This window comes from Dendrobates tinctorius, unplaced genomic scaffold (assembly GCF_039654945.1).
Source record: "Dendrobates tinctorius isolate UK_male_01 unplaced genomic scaffold, ASM3965494v1 ptg000351l, whole genome shotgun sequence".
Taxonomy (NCBI): domain Eukaryota; kingdom Metazoa; phylum Chordata; class Amphibia; order Anura; family Dendrobatidae; genus Dendrobates; species Dendrobates tinctorius.
Genome location: NW_027362017.1, coordinates 2356082 through 2375231, shown reverse-complemented (window position 1 = coordinate 2375231; position 19150 = coordinate 2356082). Strand labels below are relative to the sequence as shown.

The following is a 19150-nucleotide window of genomic DNA, read 5'->3' as shown; positions in this document are numbered from 1 at the left end:
ACAAACTATCCATGAGAAGTGATGGTGACAAGTGTCACAGTCAGTTTTTCATCATGTGATGTCATAAGTCTAATGCAATTAACCGAGTACAAGGGCAAAATGAGCAATTGTAAGTACACAGTGCTAAATAATATAATGATTGCAATATATTAAGAGGTTAAACATTTTGATGGGAGAAGGAGGAATTCTTTAATTCTGTATACCCATCAAGCCCTTGGTAGCTCTAATTGAGAAAAAAAAATATTCATTCACATCCTTGGAATGCAAAAAGAATTTATGGCTAATCTGGCAGGGTGTCACTTAATCCAGAACAATCCAACACTAGACAGTTTGGGTACGATTGACATCTTCTTCACTTGCTTGAAATCTTACTCATGGGCAAGACTTCATACCGCCATGGGATTGCACAACATGCCAATGGATATGGGGACATTTTAATCATTTGTAAAATGAGTTGACAAGTGAAACAGGTGTCACACATTTGGTGCCATATTGTTCTGGGCAAAGCAATGCCTACTGAACTAGTTCAAAGAAATTTGCATATGTCATGGATGAGAATAAAAGTTGGTTCTGCACAGTTATAAATTTTACAGGAATATAGATTTAGGAATCATAGAATGGTAGAGTTGGAAGGGACCTCCAGGGTCATCGTGTCCGTTGTGTCATAGAATGGTAGAGTTGGAAGGGACCTCCAGGGTCATCGTGTCCATTGTGTCATAGAATGGTAGAGTTGGAAGGGACCTCCAGGGTCATTGTGTCCATTGTGTCATAGAATGGTAGAGTTGGAAAGGACCTCCAGGGTCATCGTGTCTGTTATGTCATAGAATGGTAGAGTTGGAAGGGACCTCCAGGGTCATTGTGTCCATTGTGTCATAGAATGGTAGAGTTGGAAGGGACCTCCAGGGTCATCGTGTCCATTGTGTCATAGAGTGGTAGAGTTGGAAGGGACCTCCAGGGTCATCGTGTCCATTGTGTCATAGAATGGTAGAGTTGGAAGGGACCTCCAGGGTCATCGTGTCCATTGTGTCATAGAATGGTAGAGTTGGAAGGGACCTCCAGGGTCATTGTGTCCATTGTGTCATAGAATGGTAGAGTTGGAAGGGACCTCCAGGGTCTATTGTGTGCTCAATGCAGGATTCACTAAACCATCCCAGATATATGTCTGTCCAACCTCTGTTTGAAGACTTCCATTGTAGGAGAACTCACCACTTCTCATGGCAGCCTAGCTGTCTACAAATATCTCAAGGGCTGTCACATTGTAGAAGGATCATCTTTATTCTCATTTGCGCAAGGAAAGACTAGAAGCAATGGGATGAAACTGAATGGGAGGAGACACAGATTAGATATTAGAAAAAACTTTTTGACAGTTAGAGTGATCAATGAGTGGAACAGGCGGCCACGAGAGGTGGTGAGTTCTCCTTCAATGGAAGTCTTCACACAGAGGCTGGGCAGACATCTGTCTGGGATCATTTAGTTACTCCTGCTTTGAGCAGGGGGTTGGACCAGATGACCCAGGAGGTCCCTTCCAACTCTACCATTCTATGATTGGTTCCACTCATTGATCATCCATCAGTGTCAAAAAGTTGCGATGGCTCGAGAACGAGCTGACGGCTGTTAAATAAGATAAATTAAATGGTAGTAGAAGAGTATTCCTCTAATTGAACATGTCTGGCACTTTTTTCTATTACAGGCAGTGACTTTGTGGAAGCGGAGCTGGATAACATCTACATAGTGAAGTCTCCATATAAAATTGTCTTCACCAGAACGTCTAAATATTTTAAGCCCGGAATGCCGTATGACCTCTTGGTTTGTATATTGTTTCTACAGGATATTTATGAATCAATGTGACATTGTCAATCAAGGTTCATCCTGCCCCTCGATGACCTCCAAATATGTCCAGTCCTCATCTGCATACCACTATGGCAGAGATTGCCCATTCAACCCGAGCTAGAGGACACCCGAAACCTCTGCTTTCCTTGACAACCAATCAGCACTGAGCAACTTGGCACGCAGAATAGAAAATACCATCAACAAGTCAACTTACATGGTTGGCATTTGGGTATTAATGAGGCAGCCGCCCAGGATTTTTATATTGATTTTCAAGTAAGCAAATATTTTTGGGAAATGTTGTGGTAGATAGATATGGCCAGAAATTAGGGAAGGTAAGACAGAAAGAAAAAGAAGTCTTGTATTTTTTTTATTATAGCTTCATAGTTTTATGGTTAAATGAAGACAATTCCATTGAGTTCAACCTTTAAAATAACATACAAATAGAGAAAAAGGACCAGCACATCTAAGCTAGTGTGAATAGGTGCCAACCAAAGAAAGCATATAAGAAAAAAACAGTAAGGTTGCACCATAATTTACCAAGAATGATTACTCTAGAATATTGAAACTGCAGGAAACTTCAAAATAATAAGTTGATCCAGAGGAAGGCAAAAATTCCACGAGGCAGATGCCAATAGCTCCATGTTAGGAAAAAAAATATTTTCTGACTTCACATACGGCAATCAGACAAGTTCTCTGGATCAACGTCCCGTCACAGAATCTAGTCCCCATAACTGATAATATTATATTTATCAAGAAAGGCATCAAGATCCCTCTTTGTAATTTTTAGGGAATTGGAAATTATCACATCATGTGGTAGAGTCACATAGTCTCACTGCTCATACAGTAAAGAATCCAATATCTCACTGCTCGTACAGTAAAGAATCCATGATCTCAAAGCTCGTACAGTAAAAAATCCAATATCTCACTGCTCGTACAGGAAACCATCCAATATCTCACTGCTCATACAGTAAAGAATCCAAGATCTCACTGCTCATACAGTAAAGAATATAAGATCTCACTGCTCGTACAGTAGATAATACAAGATTTCACTGCTTATAGAGTAAAAGATTCATAGTGTCAATGCTCGTACAGTAAACATCCATAGTCTCAGTAAAGAATCCAAGATCTCACTGTTCGTACAGTAAAGAAAGCAAGATCTCACTGCTTGTAGAGTAAATGATTCATAGTCTCACTACTCATACAGTAAATAATCCAAGATCTCACTGCTCGTACAGTAAAGAATCCGAGATCTCACTGCTCGTACACTAAATAATCCAAGATCTCACTGCTTGTAGAGTAAAAGATTCATAGTCTCACTGCTTGTACAGTAAAGAATCCAATATCTCACTGCTCGTACAGTAAAGAATCCGGGATCTTACTGCTCGTACATTAAAGAATACAAGATCTCACTGTTTGTAGAGTTAAAGGTTCAAAGCTTCACTGCTTGTACAGTAAAGAATCATAGTCTCATTGCTTGCGCAGTAAAGACTCAGAAGTCTCACTTCATGCACGATAAACCTTCTTTCATCTAAACGGAGATGATGCTCCCTTGTCCCCATTGCAGGCTTCGATGTTAAAAGCTCGTTATACAAATCTCTGTACTGTCTCTTCATACATTTGTACTTTGTAATAAGATCTATAAATCTGCAGCGACATAGAGGTGACATGTGATCATGTATCAAAAAAAAAGATTGTTCCTTGAAATTTATGCAAAAAAATTTGTAACATACATAAAGGAAATAGCAATAAATAATACAAGAAAGATTCATTCATTAGAAAAAGTGAAAAAATAACATTAGAAAGAAGACATAAAAAGCACAACATGGGATAATTTAATAAAAAAAAGTGATACGAATTAATGTCAGGTAATAATCAAAAAATGACTGTGCAATATAAATGTTAGAACCCTTCTAGTGTCAATATAATGGGCTGCTATACCGTATTTTACAGGGTTCAGTAAATGTATTTACCAAATAATTGTAGATCCGGCGCTCTAAACCTCTTGTATAGAGACAAAACGATGTCCGCGTCAGCAGCATCTATATATTTTTTTTTGCATCCAAAGATTTTATTTGCCATGTCAGCAGCTGCCTGAAGTTGAGTTTACCGTCTACTCATATGCCCAGGTCTTTTTTGGTGACCCAATATTTTATTATTTAGCATATAATTACGGTATTCACTTTGCTTCCTGAGTACGATAGTATAGTCAGCTACATTAAACTTCAGTTGTCGTTTTTGGGCTCAAGCCATCATCTTTCCAAAATCCTTTTGAAGTATTAATTTATTTTCCTATGTGTAGATTATTTTCATTTCCCAAAATCATTTTTATGTATTTTTTTTTTTACCTCTACATAGGTCATGGTAACGAACCCTGATGGTTCTCCTGCAAAGAACATTGCAGTGGTAGCAAACCCAGGTAATGAGAGGGGTGCAACTCAGCAAGATGGAATAGCGAGACTGAAACTGAACACAGCCTTGAATGTTAAATCTTTGAAGATAACTGTAAGCTCTATTTCTTTTCAATTCATTCACATTTCTGGTTAATAGTACTGTAAGGATTCAGCTTTTCAGGTCCTTAGTGGGAGATCTGTGTCACTGAGGTGGATAGCCTCTGTGATGTGAATCCTGGAGAGAAGGCTGCAGCAAATTAGTTGCTTAGAGGGTTTCTAATGGTCCAGATTTTTGGATCTAGGTTTAAGGAACGGCAAGAAGAGCTGGGTGGGACTGGCCTTTCCCATATCTCCAATCCGGAGTTGGAATGGCCTATTTAAGGCAGCTCAGCTACGTCAGAGGTTGTCTGTGCGTGAAGGTGAAAAGTCTTGTTGTACAATGGTTAGACTAAACTGGAGACTGACTAAACCTGGATTTACTTTTAAAAGGGGAAGGCCACTCAATGAAACTGTATCTGCTATTTGGACTGTTCTGTTTATTGTAACTTATCGTAATGCACAATTCCACCTGCTTTGGAGGTAGAAATGGGCCCCCTTACCTCCTGGACCCCTGCGTGGATGCACAGGTCGCACTAATGATATGTCCGCTCCTTCATAATGTCCCTGCACATACAGATACATCTCAAATTGAAAGTCACTGGTTTGTTTTTAAAGAAAGTCTGAAAATACACTGACAAAGCTGCTTCAGGAAAACGACTGCGAGCATTTTGGCCTTAAAAAAACAGCTGGGTGTGCCGGCGTTTAAAACACTCTGGAAGCGTAAAAAGTACAAACAATTTCAATTATCAAGGGTTATAAACCCTTCTATGTTTCTATAGGTAGAAAATATGGCCTTCAAGGAAGTGAAACTCAGGGTCTTTAACACTGGAAGTCCCAGAGAGGGGTCATTTAACATTTCTACCTTTGGAACCCAGAGAGGGGTCCAATGACCTGAAAGATTTTATCTAACATCCTATAATCACCGTCTTTTGTTCTGTAATTAAGGCCACTACTGTCGCACCACAGGAGGTTGTTGTTTTCCATTGAGTTTCGCCTTTTTGTTTCTAGTTAGTTCTATTCAGTTTATTGTATTTGATAATGTAAAGAATATACATATTGTATTTAGTTTAGTTTTATTTGAGCAGAAAAGCACTGAAACAATGAATCATTTTTTATATATTTTAAATAGAGAATTAGAAATTTTAGAGCAAGGTACAGCTGTGAGTAATGACCAGAAGCATTTGTGTCTAAGTCAAGAGGACTGAAATGTCAGTGTGAAAAATATACAAAAGAACAACTGCTATTTGTCTCCATGCTTTTTATTTTTGATATAAAAATAATAAAAAAAATACAAGGAATAAAACAATTCCACACATATTTACGATAGGCTGCAGTGGGGGCTGCATGTGTGTGTGTGAGTGGCATGTCCTTCTTGTGTGACTAGCATTTCAGCACTCACCGAGCAGTCTGTCTGCACTGTCGGAACATACCTGGCACTGCCTGGGTATGTCCCTGGTACATTTGCCACATGTGTATTTGTATGTGTATTTGTCCCCCACAGCACAAAAGGCTGCATGCAAATTTGCTAAGGTGTTAGCAACCTTATGCATATCCCCCGCACAACAATGCAGCTGGGGGGTGGGCAGACACACTCAGGAGCAGCTTACATTCTTTTGCTCTTTTACAAGACCTTTGTTGAGGTGGATCAACACAATTAATTTGTTTTTTGTCTGTCATTTTTAACCCACTTCTTTCACATCTTTTTTAAAAGAAAAACATAACTAAATTCTTTTAGAAAAACTTGAAAAATTGAAACAGATTGTATGTTTTGCAAACTATATGTACATTTGGCAAAATGACCTGAATAATGCAGCACAACAGCACGGATCAGCAGCAAAAGGTCACATCTCTCCCAAAACACTTCATGTGTGCTTCAAAACAAAATGTGTGGTTTATACAAATTGTCAGTTCCCTCAAAATGCAAAGTCTCTTGACCTGTGTTTCACACAGTGTTTTGAGGATGAATTCAGCTCTACTTCCCCCTGCAGAATCCTCAGACAATGGCCACATTTACAAATGAAAGGATGCTAATTGGAGCCATCAGAGTCGTCAGTTCGGACTAAGGGTCATTTGACCCTCTTTCGGGCCTTCAGGGGGAGCTCGAAATTTCTGGGACTTCTAGTGTTAAACCTCTCCACTTTCACACACAATTGCAGCTATTTACCAGTAATTATGGTGTCCAATATCCCAGCACTACATTGGAAAGGGTATGACCACAAAAAGCTCCAGAGAGTCTGTAGAGTAGAGCTACCACTTTGAAATTCCAAAGCAAAAAAACAATGCACTTTGTTGACTTGAAGACCTGCACAGTTCGAACCATATGATGAGCTAAGCAACAGCACGTGTGAAAAAGACTTGGGTATACTAAGGCTGGGTTCACACGGGGTTTTTTTGCGTTTTCACGGCGATTTTAAACTCGCGATTTTGCTGTGAATACACAAAAAAGCAACATCTTATGCAATCCTTTGGGATTCCGCAATGCTGTGCTAATGCTGCGGATTTTCCCGCGGCAGTATCGCATCGCGGTAAAATACGCAGCATGCTCATTAATTTTGCAGAATCGTGGCGATCCCGCACACATAGGAATGCATTGTTCTGCTTACTTTCCACATGTGGCTTTGCGGTTGGTACCCACGGTCCGGAGGAGAGAAGACTGTCCTCCAGGCTGTGGGTACCATATCCCTGTAAAAACTAGAATTAAAATAAAAAATATTGTTATTCTCACCTTCCGACGGCCGGCGATCTCTTTCCCGCCTCGCTCCATGCTCCCAGCATCTTCCGGTCCCAGTAATCCTTTGCGCGAATGACCGCGATGACGTCGCGGTCATTCGCGCAAAGGACCGGAAGATGCCGGGACGTTTGACGAGTGTGACCAACCTGTCAATCAGTTCTCCAAGCGATGCTACAGATCGCTAGGAAAACGCTAGCATTCTGCAAGCTAATTACGCTTGCAAATCGCTAGTTTTTCCGTGGGAAAATCACGGGAATTTAAAATGCGATTTTCCCGCGGAATGGAATTTCTAACTTCCGCTAGAGTTCCGCTATGTGTGCACATAGCCTAAAAGATCACAGACTGTACATGAGTCAACAGTGTGATGCAGCAGCAAAAAAAGGCAAACAGTTCTGGGCTGTATTCAGAGAAGCATACAGTCTAGATCATGTGAACTTGTTATTGCCCTCTACTCCTCCTTGGTCAGGCCGCATCTGGAATACTGTGTCCAGTTCTGGGCGCCACATTTTAAAAAAAGACATTGAAAAACTGGAGCAAGTTCAGAGAAGAGTGAACAGAATGGTGAGTGGACTGCAAAGTATGTCCTATGAGCAACGGTTACAGGATCTGGGAATGTTTAGCTTGCAATAAAGAAGGCTAAGAGGAGACTTAATAGCTGTCTACAAATATCTGAAGAGTAGAGGGATCACCATTATTATCATTTGTACATGGAAAAACAAGAAGTAAAGGGATGAAACTGAAAGGGAGAAGATACAGATTAGATATTAAAAAAACTTTTTGACAGTGAGGGTGATCAATGAGTGGGACAGGCTGCCACGAGAAGTGGTGAGTTCTCCTTCAATGGAAGTCTTCAGAGGCTGGACAGACATCTGTCTGGGATAGTTTAGTGAATCCTGCTTTTAGCAGGGGGTTGGACCAGATGGCCCAGGAGGTCCCTTCCAACTCTACCATTCTATGATTGGTTCCACTCATTGATCACCCATCACTGTCAAAAAGTTGCCATGGCTCGAGACCGAGCAGAAAGCTGTTAAATAAGATAAATAAAATGGTAGTGAAAGAGTATTCCTCTAATTGAACCTATCTGGGACATTCTATGATTCTATAGCAGGTCCTGTGCCCTGAGCAACATTGCAGAACTTCGGTATATCACTCACAATGTGCAAGTTTTTCTGTACTTAGAAACCAAACAAAACCAAACATTTAATTACACATTTGCTAAAGTTAGGGCCATGGGTCGATGGTAATGCCATAGCTGATATCATGTTCCGTTTCCTGGTTTTAATTTATTTTGCTGTATTATTTGCTCGTAGGTAAGAACGGCTGTGCTCACATTACCCGACAACTTACAGGCTTCTGCGGAAACAACAGCGGAGGCCTACAGACCATTGAATGGACAGAACAATTACCTACATATCGGAGTCACAAATGACAACCTGCAACCCAAAACGCAAATTTATATCAACTTTAATATCTTGAATAGCAATATTAATATCCAGAATCAAATCACACATTTCACCTACTTGGTAAGTAAACTCTGGAATAATCACTGCCCAACCACGTAGAATGCAAATATTATGTACAGTGCTCAGCCTTAGTGAGTACACCCACTTCGAAGAGTAACATTTTAATCAATATCTCGCTCAATAAAATAACAATTTCCCAAAATTTTACCGAATTTCACAGATCATTTTTAACCCATAACATGAAAGTAAGGTTAATAATATAACTTTCATTTTTAAATCTTATTTTACTCAAATTAGTTAATGCAAAAATGAGTACACCCCATTTAAAAACCACTACATCCTTTTTTTTTTTTTCTGTTAATGGTCATAGTGTGAATGTACACCTACACATTGCACCTACAGCGACAAGTGTGCCATCACATAACCTTTTCGGTTTATATCTAGTATTCTGTATGACCTCCATGATTTTTATAAGGGTTGGCCAGTCTTAAAGGGAACCTGTCAGCATTTTTGGTCAATATAAGCTGTGGCCACTGCCTTTTGGGGCTTATCTACAGCAATCTGTAATGCTGTTGATAAGCCCCCGATCCGACCAGAAAGGTAAGAAAAAAAAGTTTTATTTTACTCACTCAGGGCGTGGTCCGGTCCAATGGGTGTCGCAGGTCGTGGCCCGGTGCCTCCCATCTTCTTGCGATGGTGCCCTCCTGCTTCTTCATGGCTCCCCGGCATCGCGCTCCTGCGCAGGTGTACCTATCTGCCCTGTTGAGGGCAGAGCAAAGTACTGCAGTGCGCAGGCGCCAGGAAAGGTCAGAGAGGCCCAGTGACTGCGCACTGCAGGAATCTGCTCTGCCCTCAACAGGGCAGAGAACTACGCCTGCGCAGGAGCGCGATGCCGAGGAGCCATGAAGCAAGCAGGAGGGTGGCATTGCAACAAGATGGAAGGCGCAGGACCCGGACCTGCAACACCCATCGGACCAGACCGCCCCCCCAGGTGAGTATAATAAAGCTTATTTTTCTTATCTTTCAGGTCAGATCGGGGGCTTATCAACAGAATTACAGATTGCTGTAGATAAGCCCTGAAAGGTGATGGCCTCATTTTATATCAGCCAAACCTGGTGACAGGTTCCCTTTAAGCTACTTCTGAATCCTCATATAGTTTGCATTGTGAGGATGCTGTGGCACAGGAAATGGGCAGTCATGTGTGCACAAGTATGCAAAATGCATTCTCACTGCCATATTCCGACTAGACTGTTTCCGGTCCCTCTCACACCACTGGCATAGAGTGACGCCATGCCCATTTAGTTGAGTGTGGTTGGCAATATGCATATTACAGACTTGAGGTCACATGACTGCCCATTCCCAACGCCGACACCAGTGAAACTTCACAGCATGCAGTGCACACGATATGAGGATTCACAAGTTTACAGTAACAAAGAGTGACTGCAGACTTGTAGCTTTAGACTGGACAACTGTGGCGCCCCTGAGGGTTCAGTCGCCACAGAGGTACTGCACCTCCTCCTGAGGTGTGGTGCCCCACCATCCAGGTAAGGTGGAGACACCTGACCACACTCCAACACCTGCATCCCACACAAACACAGTAGTGTAGCAGAGCAACCTTCATGGCTCCCTGCTTGGAACACGAAGAGTGCTGGGAGGTGGGTGGAGCTTAGACTGCACTGAAGAGAGAGGGAGAAGATAGGATTAGGGAGTAGTTAGTCACAGGAGTCTGAGGAGGTCGGACCTGTGTACGGAGATCCCCGGGAGAGGGATGGATGGATGGATGGAAGTGCTGCAGCAGGCCTCAGTGACCTGGGTCTGCTGGCACAGGAAAGAGACATTTAAGAAAGCCTGATTCTCCATAAGAAAGAAGGATTAGTACGGAACGTAAGGAGTTGAAGAGGATTGTGGAATTGGGGTTAGAGGAGAATCCCTTCCAAGCCTAAGCTCAAGGCCGGGGCCCGGTCCCCGAGGTTGTATGGACACTTATGGTTCTGCAGCAGACACCGGTGGAGTAGTGGGCTGTAAATGCACTACTCCCATCTAAGACTTGGGGGCACAACAGCAACATTGATAGTGAGCCAGGACTCAGGAGTAAGGAGTCCCCGAAGCAGGCTACAGCTCTCTGCCGTACAAGTAGAGTTAACATCGGAAAGGAGGAACTCCAGTGTAACTCAGTACTGAGAGGACTTCATCATAGGCGCTAGAAAGGAGACGTTCAGAAAAGGCACATATGTTGGCGGAGTGTTGGAAAGGAGTGCTTCACGTCCCCTGGAGGTTGACTGAGTCCCTGACCGGGAGGACACGGCACGGAAGCGGGCACTACAGACTGTGAGTAAAGCTTTGGAACTACATGCCCTGGTGTCCTCCATTCATTCCTGCGTCCGCCTGCCTGGCACTGCTACATTCCCTGCACCAGACACTATACCATCTAAGTGTCACTTCACCTATTCTGCCCTGGGACAACAGCCCTGCCTGTGGAGGGCTATAACATCCTGGCTGCACCACACCATCTGTCCCAGAGGATCTGTCTGCAGCGTCGGCTTAACACCTCCCTTGTCCAGCACCACAGGTGGCGTCACGAACTATTCCATTAACTACATTCCACCATTTCAATTCCCCCATTACTTGGGCGCCCAGGGCCACGGACTGGGTCACTGCTGCTGTGACACATCCCGCTGACACCGGCACAGTACCGAGTACCCCACAGCCCTGGGAGGGCGACCCACAACCACCTTAAAAACAGCATCAAGTCTTTGACACATGGAGTGAACAAGTGGGAGACATACTGCAAAATCTATATTTTTCCATTCCTTAAAGGGTTGTCCGATCCAAATCTATAAATCTGCAGTCGGTCTGTGTGACTGCAGACAATAAAGAAACAAGACAGAAATGTGGTGCTGGAGAAGGATGTCATCAATTCCATGGATGGCAAGAAGAACAAACAAATCAATTTTGGAACAAATCAAGCCAGACCTGTCACTGGAAGCAAGGACCACCAATATACGACTTGACTACTTTTGGCACGTTATAAGAAAAGGGCAATAATGGATGAAGGACATCATCGTCGGAAGACTAAAAGGAACAAGGCAAAGAGGAAGACCAGCATCCCAACGGCTTGATACTATCAAGATAACGGCAGAGAAGACCCTGGTAGACCTATCTAGGCTTACACAAGATCACTCTTCCAATAGATCGTTCATCCATCAAGTCACCATGGTTCGCGATCGAGCAGAAGTACGTTAAATAATAATGATAATAATTTTCTACTTTACCAAGTTTTTGGCCAAACAGATTGGGGAACGCTGAGCCCAAATTACTGATGGATGACTGGGTCAGATGACTGGGATGGGTATCAGTATATAGAAAATGCAAGAACAAATGAATTCAAGTTCAGTAAGCTGGAAAACCAAGAGATCACAGAAATGCCAACAGGCAACACTCACCACAGGACAGATAATGAAGAACTGAAACATTGGAGCTTCCTTTCTGGGGTCCTGAGAGAGTGATGTCACATGTCACTCCAGGTCTAACTGGAACTATACATCCCATACAGATAAACTCATAGTGTCCAATCATGATGGTGACACAATGGCTCATGATATCTTGTCCACTGAGCAAATGAAATGCCATTGTGGTTTGAAATGGCTTTTGGCTGACAACAGCAATTATAAAAGTTAGTGTATTTTATGTTTTTTTTTGGACATTGTATGACAGTACTCAATAACGAGGGAAGACCCCATTAGAAGGTACTGCACAGTGCACCACCCAATAGGAATAGTCAAAGTTGTACGGAAAGCTGAGGCCAAACATATTTGTGAGTCTCACAAATGTCTTCCTATTTTTCCAGATCCTTAGCAAAGGCCAGATAATAAAGGTGGGGAAGTACAATCGACAGGTTGGCCAAGTCCTGGTCAGCATGCCACTGTTTATCACTGAGGATTTTATGCCATCTTTCCGTATTGTGGCATATTACACTGTTTCCAAACAGATAGTACCTGATTCCCTATGGGTGGATGTGGTGGATGACTGTACAGGAACGGTAAGGAATTAATGACATCCGTGAATGTTAACTTCTTCGGGATTCTGTCGCCTATGAATTACTTGTTTTTAGTTTCAAGCACAATCTAAATTGAAAAAAATTCTTAACACTAATATGTGATCTGTCATTGTATGTGCCCCTAAAGGGAGTCTATCACCCGCAAAACTGCAACTGAGCCATTCAGACCTTAGCCCCTATAAAGTCATAGTTTTACTGTAAATTTTTGTAAATCTGTTGTATATAAAAGTTTTATTAGATATGTAAATGAGGGGATTCGGTGCACCCTTGGTTTGGCAGAGGCTCAGTTCATCGTTCGGCCCCCTCAAAGACCATCATTAACCTCTCCCCTGTGATGATTGACAGCAGTCCCTTCAGAGCACTGAATGATCTTAATGCCCAAGTCCTGACCATACTGACAAGTAGGGACTGAGTACATGCACACAGTGTCAGTGTGTGTGCATTCTCATCTCACTCTCTTATGTGCAGTGGCCAATTGCTACACACAGGACAGGGGGATGAGTACTTAGCCCCTGTGCACACTGACACTGTGTCTGATCTCATCTCCTTCAATGTTAGTAAGTGCAGAGATGGCTATTTGTATAAGGCAGACCTCCAAACTGAACGATGTCAATCACTACAAGTAAAGGGGTGGAGGATGATAACTGAGGTGGCGGAACAGTGCTTTGAGCCTTGACCACACCAAAGGTGCACCAAAGCCTCTGATTTACACATGTAATAAAACTTTTTTGTACACAGCACATTTACTAAAATTTACAATACAAGTGGAACTTTTATAAGAGTTAGGTTCCCTATATAAATATCTAAATAGTTCTATTTCAGTTTTTTTGGGGGGACAGATTCCATTTAAAAGGAAATATTTTAGCAAACATTGCAAAGTGCAAAGCCCCTTTATATTGATAAATCTTCTCTAGTATGAAGTTATGTCACCCAGTGGAGAAATACACAGTGATAAATGTCTAATGGACACAGGTGGCAAGATATGGCTCAGACGATGCAGTATAGCTAAGTAATTGTATTTATTTGTGCATAAAAACTGCAGCTGAATCTCCCTCCTCTCCCCATTTTGTACTACAGTACAGACTGTTTAGGGAACAGCTGTTGGAGTTTGCCATTTTCTCCCTTACCCTGTTGTAGATTTCAGCTTTCAGCAGAATAATGAGACATTATGGGAAAATGAACTGTTCTCTTCAGGAAATATAGCAAGTAATAACCATTGTCTTCATCATGACAACATGGAGGATTGCAGGAGAGAACTGATACAAACAAGACTGAGCGGTTATACCACAATACATTATGAAGAAACTGTCATGGTTTGGACAAGGTTCTTGTCCTGCACTCACAGTGTTCGTGGCCTCTTTCTGGATCTGGGAGGAGTATTTATACTCACTCTTTACCAGGGTTCTCTGTCAGCTATACTTTTGCCCTTGGCTTAGTTTAAGTGACCCCTGTGCGTTTGTGCCTTGTGCAGTGTGCATGCTTCTGTGTTTGATATCTTGGCTTCTGACCCGGTCTGTCCCTGTTGTGCGCTTGCCTGCCGTTTCTGTACCGTCTATTACCCGTTCTGGTTTACTGATCTCTTTCTAAGTCCTGACTATCCGTTCTGCCTGCTGATTCGGTACTGTGTGTCTATTTTCCTGGTTTCTGACTTCGGCTACGTCTCTGGTGATTCTCCTGTCTACGCACCGAGGACTTCTGCTGTCCATACGGTTTGACCCTTAGCCTGTCCCTGACATCCCTCTGGTCTAGCGCTCATTGACGCTTCTGTTTGTGCTAAACCTGATGGTAGGATCTTTATTTCTGGCCGACATCTCTCTCTGCTCCTGCTCCCTCTGGGAGACCTGCAGCCGGCTCCGCCCCTTGGCAGTCACGTGCTTCAGGTCCTGTTTGTCTGAAGCACGCATCTCCACCACTGATGCCCAGCTCCACAGGTATCTTTTAGCATAGTTTGCTCTACTCAGGACACGTGCACTGGCTCAGTGAGTAAGTACAGTGCGGTGTTCCTGACAGAAACTCTCACAGTTCACAAAAATCCATATGCGGTTCCACCATCATAACTGAAGATGTTGCTATAGCTCCAACATTGACTTCCATCTCTGCTCCTTGTCAAGTTGAGAAGCTCTTCATTCACTTGGCAGAGTATTTTCACAGATCATGGAGCCCCCGTATAATGCCATATAGTGCTCAGAGCTTCTGCTATCATGCTTGCTTCATTAGTGGCCAACTGGCCATATATAAAATAATCCCAATAGCAATGACAACTAACCACAAATTCAGTAAGTGGACCCTCTGAGGACAGGTTGAACTGCAATCTGATCAAATAATCTGGTTCTGTAAAGAACCCAAATGCCATAACATTATTATTAAGGATCAATTGGTAAAACAAAGTGTTTTTAATCTCATCACTTCAATTTTTGAGTGTTATTGATATATGTATTTTCTACATTCTTTTTACTTAGCTGTCACTGAAAGCTGAAAAAAACATTGCAAAACCTCAAGAGCGCATAAAACTGACCTTGAAAGCGGACCATAACGCCCATGTTGGCTTAGTGGCAGTGGATAAAGGCATTTTTGCAATAAACAGCAAGCATAAGCTGACTCAAAGCAAGGTAAGAACCTGTAGATAAGAGCCAGTTAGTAGGATCTTCCAGTGGAGTGTAGAAGACATCAATATCAAGGAGTTGGTAGATAAGAAAGAATGAAAGAGGAGGGACAATGTATTTCTAGGAAGCTTGGGTGACCTAAAGACAATTTTTCATCTCTTAGGAAATGATATCTGTAAGTAATTAAGAAAGAAAATAGACTAACTTCAGGTTGGCCATAATTCATGAAAAAGTTGATTAAAATTATATTTCACAAGTCACCCTTGACTTTTTCTTTCATTAATGATGGGCTCATATCATGCACAATTTGTGCTAATGCCACAATTTTACCACAGTATTAAAAAGACAGAAAAAAATGATTTCCGGTGCTATGAACACCAAAAAGTAGTTCTTATAGCAAAGTCAGGTAGGACAGGGTTAAGTCCTGTCTCTGCAGGATTTGATTAGCTGCACATGCCTAGCTTTTTACTAGAACCAGGGCCTGTATTCACTAGGAGTGTGTCAGTCTGCTGGATGGAGCAGTGTCACGTGGTTACCGCAACAAAGAGAAGCCAGAAAACTGCAGCATCTGATTGTACCTACTTCTGCGCTGAAAAGAAGCACTTCACATTCTTTTTAAACGGTGTTAATTTCTTTTGGCAGAACAGAGGATAATCGGCCATGTTGGGAGCTCTGGGAGTCTGAGCGCTCAGCTGAGCTTGGTTAGCCACTCCAATCACCTTTAGAATCTGGGTGCTGACTGAACCACATGGTCAGAGCTAGCTTTTGCTACATGGCTTGCAGGTGTTTACATGAGAAGGAGTTTGTAGGAATTATCTGTGATTGTTGCATTGGTTTGTATGTGATAACTCCCTTCCCTCCTCTTACTTTGGTTTTTCCCTTTCCTCCACTCCCCAGTGCATTCCCCTGTTATATGTGAGTGAATATTTGTAAGCCTGGAATTTTTATTTACACTTATTTGTGTTGCCTTGCTCGTCGGGTTGGTGTACTGTGGTGAATGACAGCTCCCCTCTTCACTGGGTAGGGGAAAGGAACAGATGGAGGGCTGATTCAGGAGATAAGGCAAGAGTGGAGGCCCCGGCATCTTCACCTTCAGAAGTATCTCGGGGCATAGGGCGAGCTAGGGCGCCCTCTAGTGATAGGGACAGGGAAGGAGCCCCGAGCCACCCAACAGCTGAGTAGTGACAAGCAGAGTCTAGTGTATGGCTGGTGAGTGACCATCCAAAATGTGAGCTGCAGTTGAGAGAATGATGTGACAGAGTCTCATAGGTGCCCTGCTGAATTAACTGATTATTTGCTGACAAGAAGGGGCAATTTTTGGTTTTCGATTACTTGGAGTTTTAGGAAAGTAATAAAACTGTGCCAATTTGGACCAAACCGCATTGCCTGTGAGACCACTACGTAATGCCAACCTGAGAGAATGAGTCTCTACACCATCTACTTCTTAACTTTTATTTTTATAAATCTGCTCCAATGAGTTAAAAAGTTATTTGGAAATAATATTGTAGATGATGTTCAAAATGACGTTTGTATATGACTCTGCTTTGTCTCTCAGGTATGGGATACGGTGGAGAAATCTGACATTGGCTGTTCACCTGGGAGTGGTGCTGATAATATGGGAGTATTTTACGATGCTGGGCTTGCTGTACAGACAAATTTCGGAATGACAACTGCAGAGAGATCTGGTAAATGGAAAAGCTGATTCTGTATCTACCAGTTTAGGGGCTTACATTTCCGAAGAAGACCATGGATACTTTTTCTTCAAGAGTTTCTTCTGGGCTTTCATCAGCCATAAAGAAAAACACAATTCAAATATAAATCTAGGTGCCAATTTCTACATAACACTAAAAAAGACTCACCTGCTATATATACAAACGTTAATCTATATATATAACATTGAATGTGTGTGTGTGTGTATCACCAACCAATCACGAAGCATCTTTCATTTCACCAGCGCTGTTTAAAAGAAGATGAGCTGTGATTGGTTGCTATGAGCAACAGGTTTCTCACTCGACAACACCTCAGCAGACACTGACTGGGTGAGAGAAATCTAGCATCCCCAGAAACAGGAGCAGAGAGCACATGACAGAAATGAATCACCCCCTCCTGTGCCCATATCTCCATCACACATCCTCCATCCTGTGACGACCGTGGAGTGGACCCTCTGGGTCGTGGCACCAACCCTCCCAGGGCGAGCAGACCTAGTGAGGACCACCCCCTATACAGGGAGTGTCAGGAGCAAGCCCAAGGGGGTAAAGTAAAACAGAGGCACAACAGAGTGCTAGGCAGAGTGCAGGTTCAGAGCGTGTGCCAGGAGGCACAACAGAGTACAAGGCAGAGTGCAGGTTCAGAGCGTGTGCCAGGAGGCACAACAGAGTACAAGGCAGAGTGCAGGTCCAGAGCGTGTGCCGAGAGGCACGGCGGAGTACAGGGCAGAGTACAGGTTCAGAGCGTGTGCCAAGAAGCACAACTGAGTATAAGGCAGAGTACAGGTTCAGAGCGTGTGCCGAGAGGCACAACAAGTATAAGACAGAGGACCCGAATACAGCGCACAGCCAGGCAGGGACACGACAGACCAAACCAGGAAGCACAACAATAATCAGGCACCTCCAATAGGAAGAGGTAGCCTTATATAGTACATGATCACTAGGGCTTCCGGGTCAAGTCCTCCAATACCATAGAGAGGACAGACCTGGAGACAGAGCTGAGAACATCGCGCGTGCGCACACAGAACATGGAGAAAACCTGAACCCAAGTACGAGAGGTGCGCGTGCGCACCCGGCGGGTCCCCCGGAGCGGCCGCAGCTCCGGAAGACGTGACGTCGGGACCGAGGTCCCGCCCCCAGGTGAGCGCGGCGTGACAGGCGGTGTGACAGTACCCCCCTTTACGCCCCCTCTTTCTAAAGCTGGAGAGGAACTTAGACAAAATCTGGGGTGCGTGGATATTCTCCCTGGGTTCCCATGACCTTTCCTCAGGGCCAAAACCCTTCCAATCGATTAAGAACATGGTTTTCCCTCTTACCTTCTTCATTGGCCAAAATGTCATTCACCTCAAACTCATCCCCCATGCCAACAGGCTGGGGTGTGTGGCCTGGAGAAGGATGAAATCGGTTAAGTACCACAGGTTTAAGTAGAGACACATGGAAGGAATTGGGAATACGGAGCGAAGGAGGTAGCTTCAGTTTGTATGCAACATCATTAATACGCCTGAGGACCTCAAAAGGACTAATGTAACGGGGACCCAGTTTGTAAGATGGTACCTTAAGGTGGATGTATTTGGTGGAAAGCCACACCTTGTCACCAGGGAGATATGGGGGAATGTCCAGGCGCCTCTTGTCAGCGTGTAATTTCATTCTGTCCCGTGCTTTCTCGAGAGTGGTTTTGGTCTCCTGCCATACCATGGAGAACTCCACAGACAGAGAATCGGCAGCAGGTACCCCCCGAGACAGGAAGTACCGGTAGAGGCACACTGGGATGCTGTCCAAAGACAATGAAGAAAGGAGACTTGGTGGACGATTCACTGGAGTGATTATTGTAGGCGAACTCAGCCCAAAGAAGTAGACTGACCCAGTCATTCTGATGAGCATTTGAAAAGTGCCGGAGGTAGGATGTAAGGATCTGGTTGGTACGTTCAACCTGCCCATTGGTTTGGGGGTGATAGGCAGAAGAGAAATCCAATGACACTTTCATGAGTCCGCATAGAGCTCTCCAGAACCGGGAGGTGAATTGGATCCCTCTGTCCGACACGGTGTGCCGAGGGAAGCCATGAATTCTGAAGATATGAGAAATGAAGATCTTCGCCAAATCAGGAGCAGAGGGTAGTCCAGGAAGAGGAATGAAGTGGGCCATCTTTGAGAATCGGTCTACAACCACTAAGACCACAGTACAACCGGAAGAATGAGGCAGATCAGTAACGAAAACCATGGCTATGTGCTGCCATGGAGCCGACGGAACGGGAAGCGGGAGCAGAAGACAGG

General features: G+C 43.5%; 1 protein-coding gene across 1 annotated transcript in view; it reads left to right on the top strand.

Annotated features, from left to right (window-relative positions):
- The window catches only part of LOC141075418 (venom factor-like), a 397441-nt gene that overhangs the window by 185688 nt on the left and 192603 nt on the right, over positions 1–19150 (top strand). Inside the window, exons 10-15 of the mRNA XM_073562451.1 lie at positions 1691–1806; positions 4186–4332; positions 8361–8573; positions 12361–12552; positions 15030–15179; positions 16729–16858. Of these exons, the coding sequence (XP_073418552.1) occupies positions 1691–1806; positions 4186–4332; positions 8361–8573; positions 12361–12552; positions 15030–15179; positions 16729–16858 (948 nt within the window). The remainder of the gene's footprint in view (positions 1–1690; positions 1807–4185; positions 4333–8360; positions 8574–12360; positions 12553–15029; positions 15180–16728; positions 16859–19150) is intronic.